General features: G+C 43.6%; 1 protein-coding gene across 1 annotated transcript; it reads left to right on the plus strand.

Moving 5' to 3' along the window:
- The first annotated feature begins 2,005 nt into the window (after positions 1–2,005).
- LOC127029033 (elongation of very long chain fatty acids protein 4-like) lies at positions 2,006–10,185 on the plus strand. The gene is made up of 7 exons (XM_050914700.1): positions 2,006–2,063; positions 3,843–4,030; positions 5,111–5,191; positions 6,092–6,148; positions 7,604–7,718; positions 8,486–8,613; positions 10,015–10,185. The coding sequence occupies exons 1-7, from the start codon at positions 2,006–2,008 to the stop codon at positions 10,183–10,185; spliced, it is 798 nt and encodes a 265-aa protein (XP_050770657.1).
- Positions 10,186–10,593: the final 408 nt, after the last annotated feature.

Here is a 10,593-nt window from a genome sequence, read left to right on the forward strand (position 1 = left end):
CTTCTGCATTTGTTTTCCTCCTCTTTCCAGTCCCCTAATCTGATAAATCATGTGGGGAGAGGCAAGAGAGGGAGGGGGAGGAGTATGTGATGTAACCTCCGCTCTGGCTAAGTTACAAGACACCACCACGGTGCCTGCAGCTCACGGTGGTTTTATGGTGGGTACCGCTGGGAGACTCTGAATCGTGCTTAAGAGGCATGAAGATCCACCACATCAGTGTGAGACCCAGCAGATGATGTGCTCACCTCACTTGCAGAGAAGAAAGCTGAGCACGGCGTCTGCTTAATGGCACACGCTCTTGCAGCTTCTCATTTTGCCGCCTGCTGCATGCACCCGGAGTGAGAGGAGCAGCGGCTGTATGCTCAGGACACCCCTGAAGAAAGGGAGGTGCGAAGCCAGCTGCACTGCTGAGGTAAGTCTGTTCCTGCTTCCTGGGTTTTCCCATTTATTACAGGCTGACGGTTCGGGGGAAGCAAAGGAAGTGGAGTGGAGTGAGCTGGAATGCGTATGGATTGTTTGAGGGCATGTAACCATACGAAATCTCTGCTGGATTGACTCTGAGCCAGCTGATAATCACTGACTAATCTCTCTGCTGGCAGATTCTGCCCGGATTACAAGGGCGTGTGTGTCTCTGTCAGGATGCATATGAGACGTGCTTGTGCTGAGTGTCTCAGGGTATGTGTCAGAGAAACACACCAAAAAGGTGACTGCGATGATTGACTGCAGGAGAGAAATTTGTGCAAGTATGCTTCTGTCACCGACACGGTGCTGTGTGTGCAGTTGCATGTCAGGCTGTGAGGTCTGCAGACAGGGAGGTGTAGGTATAGCAAGTTTTGTTGCTTGTTATATTTCACCAGAGTAAATCTGTATGCAATTGGCATGCAGCAAAGCCTTGTTAATTTTAAGAGGTTTTATCCAGGTGTGCAAAGTCAAAAGTACAGTTGGTAAACAGTGCCAGGCACGCTCTATGCATTTGTAGTTCCAGCAGAACTATGTGGTCTGGGTATTAAGAAACTGTTTATATTCACAAGGCTCCTTAAAACACATTTATACCAGCATAAGAGGCCTTAGTTTAGGCTACAGTTTTCCCTGCCATGTAATGCGCAAGCTACTGTGCTGCAGGGACTGAGCGGGCACAGGAGAGTAGGGGACAGGTCCAAAGGAGGCATGGGTACTCTTATACTCAGCAGTCTATGAGAAATCAAAGGAGAAAATGTGCTTTTCTCAGTACCAGGAGGAGATGAAACTGGGAGGAAGCTGGACCTGTGTATTTGCTAATGGAGAGAACTAGGGCAGATAAGCTGTTGAAAGGAACTGCAGTAAAGTGTTTTCTAGGTGAACTTCCAAATGCCATTGAAAACGTTTCCCTGCGAAAGGAAAGAAGGGAAGAGGAGGAGCATCATATTATATATGAGTATTCTACTTTAATATACTATATTATAGAATACATACAAGATAAAACAAAACAAACTTAATGTATAAACTGGGCCTCAGAAAGCCAAATAACCAACACAGCTCAGTTAACATCTCTGGAGTTGCAGCAGTACTGAATTAATCCCAAACTGCCTGCTAGCACTGTGAATCTCCAAGAACGCCTGCAGAAGACTGCAGTTATGCCACCTGGTGTGTGTCCTTGCGTGAATGTTGTGCCTACACTGCTTTGAAAAAATATCACGTGATTGATTTCCCAACATGATGGTATTTTGCATGCAGCTACTCAGAATATTTCTAGAGCTGAAACGTCAACAAAATATCAAAATCTGGAAACAGACGTTAAATAGCTAATCATTACAGGGGGGGTTCTCTTCCTTCCTTTTTTAAACATGACTCTAATCCTGGTCCAAAATTTCAATTTCTACAGAGAGCAAACTATTCTCTTTTCATTAGCTGTAGTACTGAGCCTTTGTCTAAGGAGCTTCCTTATTCAGGACTCAGTTAAGTCTAGGATAAATGGGGTTAATCTGATCCTGGGGATGCTAATCTTAATTTCTTTCCAGAACTTGTGATGGCTTCAACTTGGCAGAAAACTCAGAAATTCTACAACTGGGTCCTTGAAAGTGGAGGTAGGTAGAGATGCTGTCTTAAATAGGAATTTCCGCATAAATAGCATGATCATGAAGAACAAACCTAGAAGGAACATGATCCTCATATGAGCCCACATTTTTTTCACTAGGCAGATTTTCCTTTTCCTTCCCCATGATCATGAACTTCTTTTAAGTCTTGAAACATAACTCAGGGACACTCCAGCTGGATCACAGTGAGGATTGAAGGGATGGGGGATTTCCCCTGCCCATAGTGGGGAATTCTCAGCAACTTTCTGTTCACTATACAACAGGCTCTGACAGGATGATGAGCAGTATGTGCTCAGGATTGCCTGTTAAGTCTGGAACATTAAAGAAAGTGAATTTTTAAAAATGCATATTCATGTGTCATATGAAAGCTTAGTAGACCAAAGAGTTAATACTTTGAGGTTTAAACTCCTTATGAAGCTAGTAAAACCTATTATCAAATGAAATATTGACAGAAACCACTCCTCAGTGTTTGAGATTTGACATTTTGCAGTTAGGAGACTTCAGATCTTCAATAGCTAGAGGTTCTGCAGGTCCAGTTTGGTCCCACAAGGCTCTGTTGGATCCCCGGAGTTAAATGTAAGGAAAAGCCACAAAATGGCATGAAGGTGGAATGGCAAGCCGACGTGGTGGCTCTGATAGGAGAAGGACGTGGGACATAGTACTCAGGCTGTAAATGTTTCAGGAGAGAGTCTAAATTGGGATTCAGAACTTCTGACAGACTGTTAAATCCAGAAGTGGAATATCAAAGAGCTCTTGACACAGCCCATAACAGGAATAGTAAAAGATTGGGAGGTTTAGAAGGGATGGGAATTAACAGAGTCGTGTGGACAGGGACGGTGTTTTATAAAAATAACCTGAGGCCCACGGGCTCACCAGTGAGCCAAGGACTAAAATTCAATAGAGGACTTCTGCAAGGATCCTGAAGCTAGAATAGTGAGAGGGGTCTGGGGCTTGGGACTGGCAGGTCAGGAAGCAAAGGGAGATGCTGAGGGAGTTTAGCAGAGCACTTACCACATTGGGAATAGGAGAGGAAAGCATGAATGGGGAACTAGGATGTTTTTGCAGATATAATGTATCCTGCATTTCTGTGCGTCAGGGATGAGGCAAGATTAGGAGGAGGTGGCATGACAGAAAATCTGTTGAGCTTCCCTTTCCCGAAGGACTGAAGAGCAGTTTTAGCAGGGAGTAGTATTTTGTCATTTTCCAGTGGAATGGCATGCTTTTAAAAGAGTCTACCCTATAAGTAGATATAAAAATGAAGGGATGGAGAATTTCAGATGTCCTGAGCATTGTGGGGCAGGAAGGAAATAGCAGCAGTCATTGAAACTATTTATCATTTAGCTGTAAAGATTTACACTCCTGAAGATCCAGGAACTGTTTGGTTTGTTCCTGTGCATCCCTGCTGCATGTCTTGGAACTACTTCTTTCAGTAGTGGGGACAGTCTTGCAGCCGGTGATGAGGAGTCCAGCTCATGACAGGAAATGTCTGTTCACTACTGTGCTGCAGAAGGCTGGTGCTCAGCAGAGCAGTCTTCTAGGTACTGCAGTCCCAACTCAAATGTTGTGCTAAAGCCTTTTAGCAGAGTCTGGCACGTGGAGCTCCAGGGTAGGAGAAGGACTGTGGTACTGCTTTGTACAGACACACGAGATACCAGTTTTCTTTTTGCCAGAGAGCACGCCGCAGAGAGCATGCCGAAGGGAAGTAATTAAATATATCTTCCGTACAGTGTATGGGGTATGCCAGCTTTGGCTGCTTGTTTTGCTTTTCAGATCCAAGGACAGATCCGTGGCCCCTGGTGCACTCTCCGCTTCCAGTCACACTTCTCTTTGCCTTCTACCTCTTTGTCGTGGCACTGGGGCCCTTCTACATGCGTAAGCGGAAACCACTGAAGCTGCGAGGCCTGCTGATTGCCTACAATCTCGCCATGATGACATTATCAAGCTACATGTTTTATGAGGTGAGGAGACAGGATTGGCTCCTAGGTAAGCATCTGGGAAGTGTTTGAAAGCCAGAGCCATTTCAACAGCTTTTGCTGACGGGCTCTAATGGAGGGAGTGGGAGCCAACTTGGACACCTCTACTTTTTGCCACAGGAGGAGCAGTATTGCCCTGTTATTTCCAAAGCATACCTCATTTCCTCCCATTTCTCAGTCTTCCTCCCATTCATAAAATTAACATTGAAAGATGCCTGAATGAACGAGTTGAAAGTTGAAATCTCCCTGGTAGACACAGCGTATGGAGGACATGGAACCTCCTCATTTTGTTGTGGGCCTGGCTGGTGAGGGACCTGTCTCTGAGAATGAGAACTGCTTTTCCAGACTTACGCAGTCCTCTCCAAGAGTGCCAAGCACACTGCAGCTTTCTGCTGCCAAGAGTATTGATGACATCATTGTTTTCTGCTTGTTCTCAATGCATAAACCTTTCTACAAGCCTTTCCCTAGTTTATACAGGCCACTGAAAACTCTTCAAGGGAACATGGCTGAATAAGTTTGAAAAACATTTTGATGTCAACAAATTTGCCCTTTTAGTTTATAACGTGATTGATACATTTAGTTAAAGCAAATTGCAATTTTTTTGAGCACATACTACTCAATCTGAGGACAGGTATGAAAATTGCTTGTCTGTGCTTGGTTGTTCAGTTATACTGGTTACTTGGTCCAGTTTTTGGCTTTCCAATTAATAGGCACATGCAACCAGCCAAAACAAAAATGTATGGGATCTTTGCAAAGGAAAACAGTGTATTTTCAGAGAGACTCTGAAGCCTAGAATTCACTATTCCTGCTGAAGCATTTTTGAGCACTCCAGTGATTACATAAAGAGTTACAAATATGCCCAGACCGAATTTTCTTTTTCGGATTCCAACAAGGATGTGAAGTACTTTGTTTTAGTTTTTTACTATTTGCTGAGCTGTATAAATTACATGGATTTTCTGTGAGTACTAGATTGAGACCCTATTACCTTAGCATTAATATGCACATCTCTTTGGAACAGATGGCATTGAACAGAAAATGGATCTCTACTGTTTTCTTTTGTTTCAGTTTCTGGTAACTTCAATCTTGGACAACTATAGCTACCTGTGCCAGCCAGTGGATTACAGCCGAAGTGAACTAGGAATGAGGGTACAGTTCTATACAAAGCTTGCCTTAGGCCCTGCTCCTCCCGTGGGTATGCAGATTGTTTTGCTCATAAATAGCAATTTGCATGCCTAAGAAGGCTTTTACTCCAGTTTGTTGCTTGTAAATCTGTTTCACTAAATTGTCCGCTTCAACAGTTGCACTTTGCTTTAGTTCTCTATAAATTAATCACCTCTGTCAACATAGCCATCTAAGTTCCCTCTTTGATCACTAGAGAGAGGGTGATCCTACTATCTGAAGATTGATGTCTAGTATAGATATTGCAAATCACCTCTGAAATATGTGACTCTTTCCATTGACTATATAAGGATTCTGAGTGATCACTATCAACAAGAAAACCAATTTTTGTATCCTTAACTTTGCATGACATAAATCTTACTCAACATTTCTTTTAGCAGGGGGATTTGGCAAAAACTATTCCTTGTCTGGTGATCATGGGGGGGTTGGGTGCCACCAGCTTCAGCTTTCCAAAATACGGCATGAGTTTTTTCTGTTTGAATTCAGAGCTATTATGCTTTGCTTCCAGATATAACCAGGCTTTGAACAGATGCAAGCATGGATATTATCTTTTTAGTTTTTCAGATACTTGCCATCAGGCTAGAAACAGTTTCTGAGCAGCTCACCCTTGCCTCATCAAAGAGCAAGCAACTTAGCAAACCAATCATCTGACGGCCAAAGCAACCTGAATGCCTTTCTTCCCCCCAGATCAACAAAAAAAAAAGGAAGAAAAGCAACAGCTATAAAAGAGCCCCTTAGTTTTTCCCCTTTGCTGTCGATCCCAGGTGGGCAGCGTTCACATAGTGCATAGCTGAAAATCTCAGGCAGTAAGACTGAGCAGTGATTCTGCTTTGAGGTCTCACAGCGTTTCCTTGTGCTGCCCAGCAGATGGCAAGAGTGTGTTGGTGGTTCTTCTTCTCCAAAGTCATCGAGCTGCTTGATACGGTAAGGAGGGCTCCACTCAGCTCCATAGCAGGATTGGTGCTGTAAATAAATCACTTCCTTGTCAGAAAGGGGCAGGGTGCCAAAAGCTAATGTCCTCGGTTGATCCTGTATTGATTTGGTTGATGCTTTTCAGTAAATGCTGTTTTCATGTGTTCTGCTCTGCCTGTTTGTGGGAATAAGGCTGATACTGTTAAAGAAGAGGGCTCAGCTTCAGCATGCTGGTTTTTGACAGTGTTTGGCCTGCAAGAGTCCAGCACCACTACTGGATATCATACTGCTAGGCTTCCTCAAAAGCTCCTTTCCAGAAGAAAAGAATCACAACTGTCCAGTTTGCCTGTCTCTGTCCCAGAGGCTGCAGACGTTCACTCCCCAACACCCTTCCTGTGGGTGGGCATTCCCTCCTAACCACAGTGCTAGGGGAGAAGCTTTAACCTTGGCTATTGCCAGATGGTCCCCCAAAATCTTAGCTACCAGTTGATTAATGCTGCCCGACAGGATCTGCCATTGCCTATCTGGCTGAATAATAGTGGTTAGTTGGGCAGTAAAGAAACTGCAAATGTACAAGTTTGTGTCCTGGTATTTTTGCTACCACAGATTATCCCAAAGTTGTGGCTTAAAGGTTTGTGTCCCATGTAAAATTGAAAGTTCACCTGAAGACAGCACCATTTGATAGCTTGTCTTCAGGTCTACTCCTATATTATAAATGAACTAACTAAATGACTGAGCTAACAAGGGAATCCCACCTCTCTGCTTGCTCAGCAGGAGTAAGCTGTATCCTAGCCTAAGACTTCACAATCTAGTGCTCTTTGGGGTATAAGTTGACAACACACTGTCTGAAAAGTGAATCAGCGTGTGGAGCCCTCCTAGGCCTATTGCCAGTGGGTTGACCAAACCTCTCTCTGTTTTCATCAGCAACAAAAGCAACTTTTTGCCTGTCCGGAGTCCCTGAAAAGCAGATTCACATTTTGTTATGTGTGTGTGCATGTGCACGCTGAAATACAGTGACCTGACACATATTCATCTGCCAAAACCGTTCTCTTTACTAACGCAAATTCCAGAAAGGTTTGGGCATTCAACGCAGCACTTTTTCTGTGGATCAGTCTGGTACCAGTAAACATCTGATCTATGTCCTGAAAAGGACCAGACCCAAGAAGCTGCAAATTGTATGGAAGCTCAGTCAGAGTCTCGGATGTGTCCTCTTTGGACCTTGGGACATGAATCCAAAGGTGAAAATAGTTGGGTCTCTGTGGAAGAAATTCTGCCTTCCAGTTCATCCCCGTTCCAGATAATATAAGATCTATTGCATGTGTTGAACATCTCCACCTTTTATCAACAGCAGAGGAAAAGGGTTTGGCAGATTCAGAATCATCATTAATTATTTTTATCACTTTTTAGTGTGAAATCTTTTGTCTAAACACATCAACTCAAGATTTTCCTTTGTCTGGCTTCTTTCAGGTTTTCTTTATTCTGCGCAAGAAACAAGAACAGGTGACTTTTCTGCATGTGTACCATCATGGCACTATGCTGTTCAACTGGTGGTCAGGGGTCAAATATGTGCCTGGAGGACAAGGTATGCTTCCGCAGACACCTTGTGTTTCAGTTTTTCTTTGGAGATAGCATAAACAGTGCAGATGGGCTGATGGGCAGGTAGGAAGCTCACCTACTTCCAAAGGTGTGAAAAATATGTGTGTTTCAGTTGATACCATCTGCTCAGCTCTTTGGGCTATTCAGACTGCTATATTCACTGCCTCATCCAGAATGAGAATGTGACAACAGAATGTGTCCAAACAGAAACCTGTATATCTCCACCCAGACCAGCACTCCCTCGCTCCCCATTCAGCTGGGCCTAGTGCAGCAGCCCAGGTTCTGGCTCTCCATTTCCTGCTCTGACTGTGTCCAGCCTAGTCCTCACTCCGTTTCTGGTCTGTATCCAGACTGCTTCTCCTTTTTGCTCCATCGAAGGAGAAGCATCTAAGTAATAGGCCACTATAGGTAGGCCTTATACAAGATGCTGGGGTATTCTTTTTTGGGAAGCCATTTTGGCTGCATGGCCTTGACACCAGAATGGTATGAAATGCTTAGGTCAGAAGATCAAGAATTCTCTCCTCCGCCTTTGAAGCTCTTCTCTGTCTCTGAACACTAGATATGGGATGGATATATGCTGAAAGGAGAAGGAAGGATATGACATGCTTCCTAGGTGGAGTCTGGATTGAAGGTTCATGCATAGGGGTGATATGATGTATTTTGAAAGCGTCATCATAGTGGCTGTGAGCTCATCACAGGGTTAGTCTTGAATGGTTTGTGTGTCTTATTCATCCTGACTTCTTTACTCCTCAGCCTTCTTTATTGGGATGCTAAACTCCTTTGTACACATCTTCATGTATGGCTATTACGCCCTGGCCAGCCTGGGACCACAGATGCACTGTTACCTATGGTGGAAGCGTTACCTAACCATCATGCAGCTGGTAATTAGTTCCATGTGTTCATGTCTGCACTTCCGTGTGTCGGGTGTGATGGCCCCAGCTGTCTGTCTCTGTCCCCTCACTGGCTCAAGTCTTTCTGTTTGCTGCCTATGGAAATCACCATGTCCTTAGGTGTCCTCATGTACCATTATGAGAGGTGAACTGATTGGTGACCTGCTCTGAATGGTACTCTCAGAAAACTAGCATGAGGCCTTCAGTGACCATATGAACTAATAAGCCCCCACCTTTGTAATGGGAAGGAGAGAGAAAAATTAACAATTAGATTTCTCCCTTTTCTGTTGTATATGGCAGCCTTTTCCCCTCTGGAGCCCTGAAAACACAGCTTGATTTTGAGAGGTGTGGGGCAGTAACTTGGGGAAACTTTGGGTTCTTGGTAGGGCAGGAGATTGGACAGCCTTCATTCTGTTTCTTCAAAAAGGAAGAGTATGTCTAACTGCAGGCAAACAGAGGTGAGTTAAAGAAAAATATGTGAGTTTTACTCTTTCTGTAGAGAATCCCTTTGGATTTTCTTTCCCTCATCTCTGAAGAGGTGACAAATCCTGACAACCCTGTGGTTTTTCAAAGATACAGCATAAAAACAATGTTCCAGACAAGGACAATAATTATAGTTAAGCATGTGCAAGAGTTAATTCCACACAAAGAGACATTATGCAAACAAAAAGTATGCAGTTACCAGAGAAGAGGAAGAAGAGCTAGGGTATACATAAAATAGTGGTGCACTGAAGGCTGGTCCAGAATTCTTACTTATCCTGAATGGTGAAAGCAGAACAAGAAAGCATTGCATGAAATGAAAAGGTATTTGTAATGCAAAATATAGCACAGAAAATGAGTATTTATTTAACATACTTTTGGTAGGTAGAACTCATTGCTTCAGGGTATTGAGACAGGTGACTTAGTAAAATATAAAAAAAAAGGATTAATGTTTAAATGAATAAAAGTAGTATCTGTAGTTTCTCTCTGTAAGCTAAAATGCAAATCAAAATCATTATGGGTATAATAATCTAATTACCACTGGGAGAGAGGAGTCTCCCACCTTTAGTTTCCATATTCCAAGATCTCAGTTACTGGTCTGTGGCAGAGAAATGGCACAAGGGCAGTGGTCTGCTCCTAGGCAGGAGAGGCTGGATTCCAAACCTGCTCCCTGCAGCAGTGGGCAAGCCTTAATGTTTGGTGGACATGTGACACCCTTTCATGTTGGGAAAACACTGTTGGGCTTGAAAGACAAGGTTTTCAGGGATGTCATGAGAGGCAAGCAGGTGATACTTTGGGTTGAGGACACTACTAGTATGTTGTGATACTCTTTATGATGGCCCTAATGGTCAGTTGAGGTATGTCTCATGTAGGTTCCCTAATCTGGCTGCTTCTTTTTTCCCCCTCTTCCAGTGCCAGTTTGTAGCCATTGCTGCTCATTCTTCCTACAACCTCTTCACAGAATGCCCATTCCCTGATGGCTTCAACACTGCAGTCTTCCTCTACATTCTCAGCCTCATTGCTCTCTTCCTACACTTCTACTATCGGACCTACATTAGGGGAAAGCAGGAGAAGCTAACTTAAAGAAAATCAAAGAGGAGAGTGAGCACAGTCTGATGAACTTGCACATTCTCTGCTGCTTCTAACATGATCGCATGAAGAAAATGTATTTGGGGAGTGTGTGCAAGGCTCATGTGTGCAGACTTATGGTTGCCTTCAAATTTCTCAAGTTAGGAAGAAAAAAGGAATGACATAAATTCAGAGATCAACGTATTGAGGAGCACACTTAATTAAGCTGATGCAAAGCCAAGCCAAGTAGTTATCAGCATAGCAGCCTTTGTGAAATTAGCACCAGAAGATCTGCTCCTTCCCTTCCATCTCTTAGCTCAGTTTGCAAGGTCTAGCATCCAGCCATGACTCCTTGGCTCATTTCTTAGGCTATAGAGGGTTTCTTTGCATTCATAAGACTATCTCAGCTTACTGTTCTAGATC

This window comes from Gymnogyps californianus, chromosome 1 (genome assembly GCF_018139145.2).
Source record: "Gymnogyps californianus isolate 813 chromosome 1, ASM1813914v2, whole genome shotgun sequence".
Taxonomy (NCBI): Eukaryota; Metazoa; Chordata; class Aves; order Accipitriformes; family Cathartidae; genus Gymnogyps; species Gymnogyps californianus.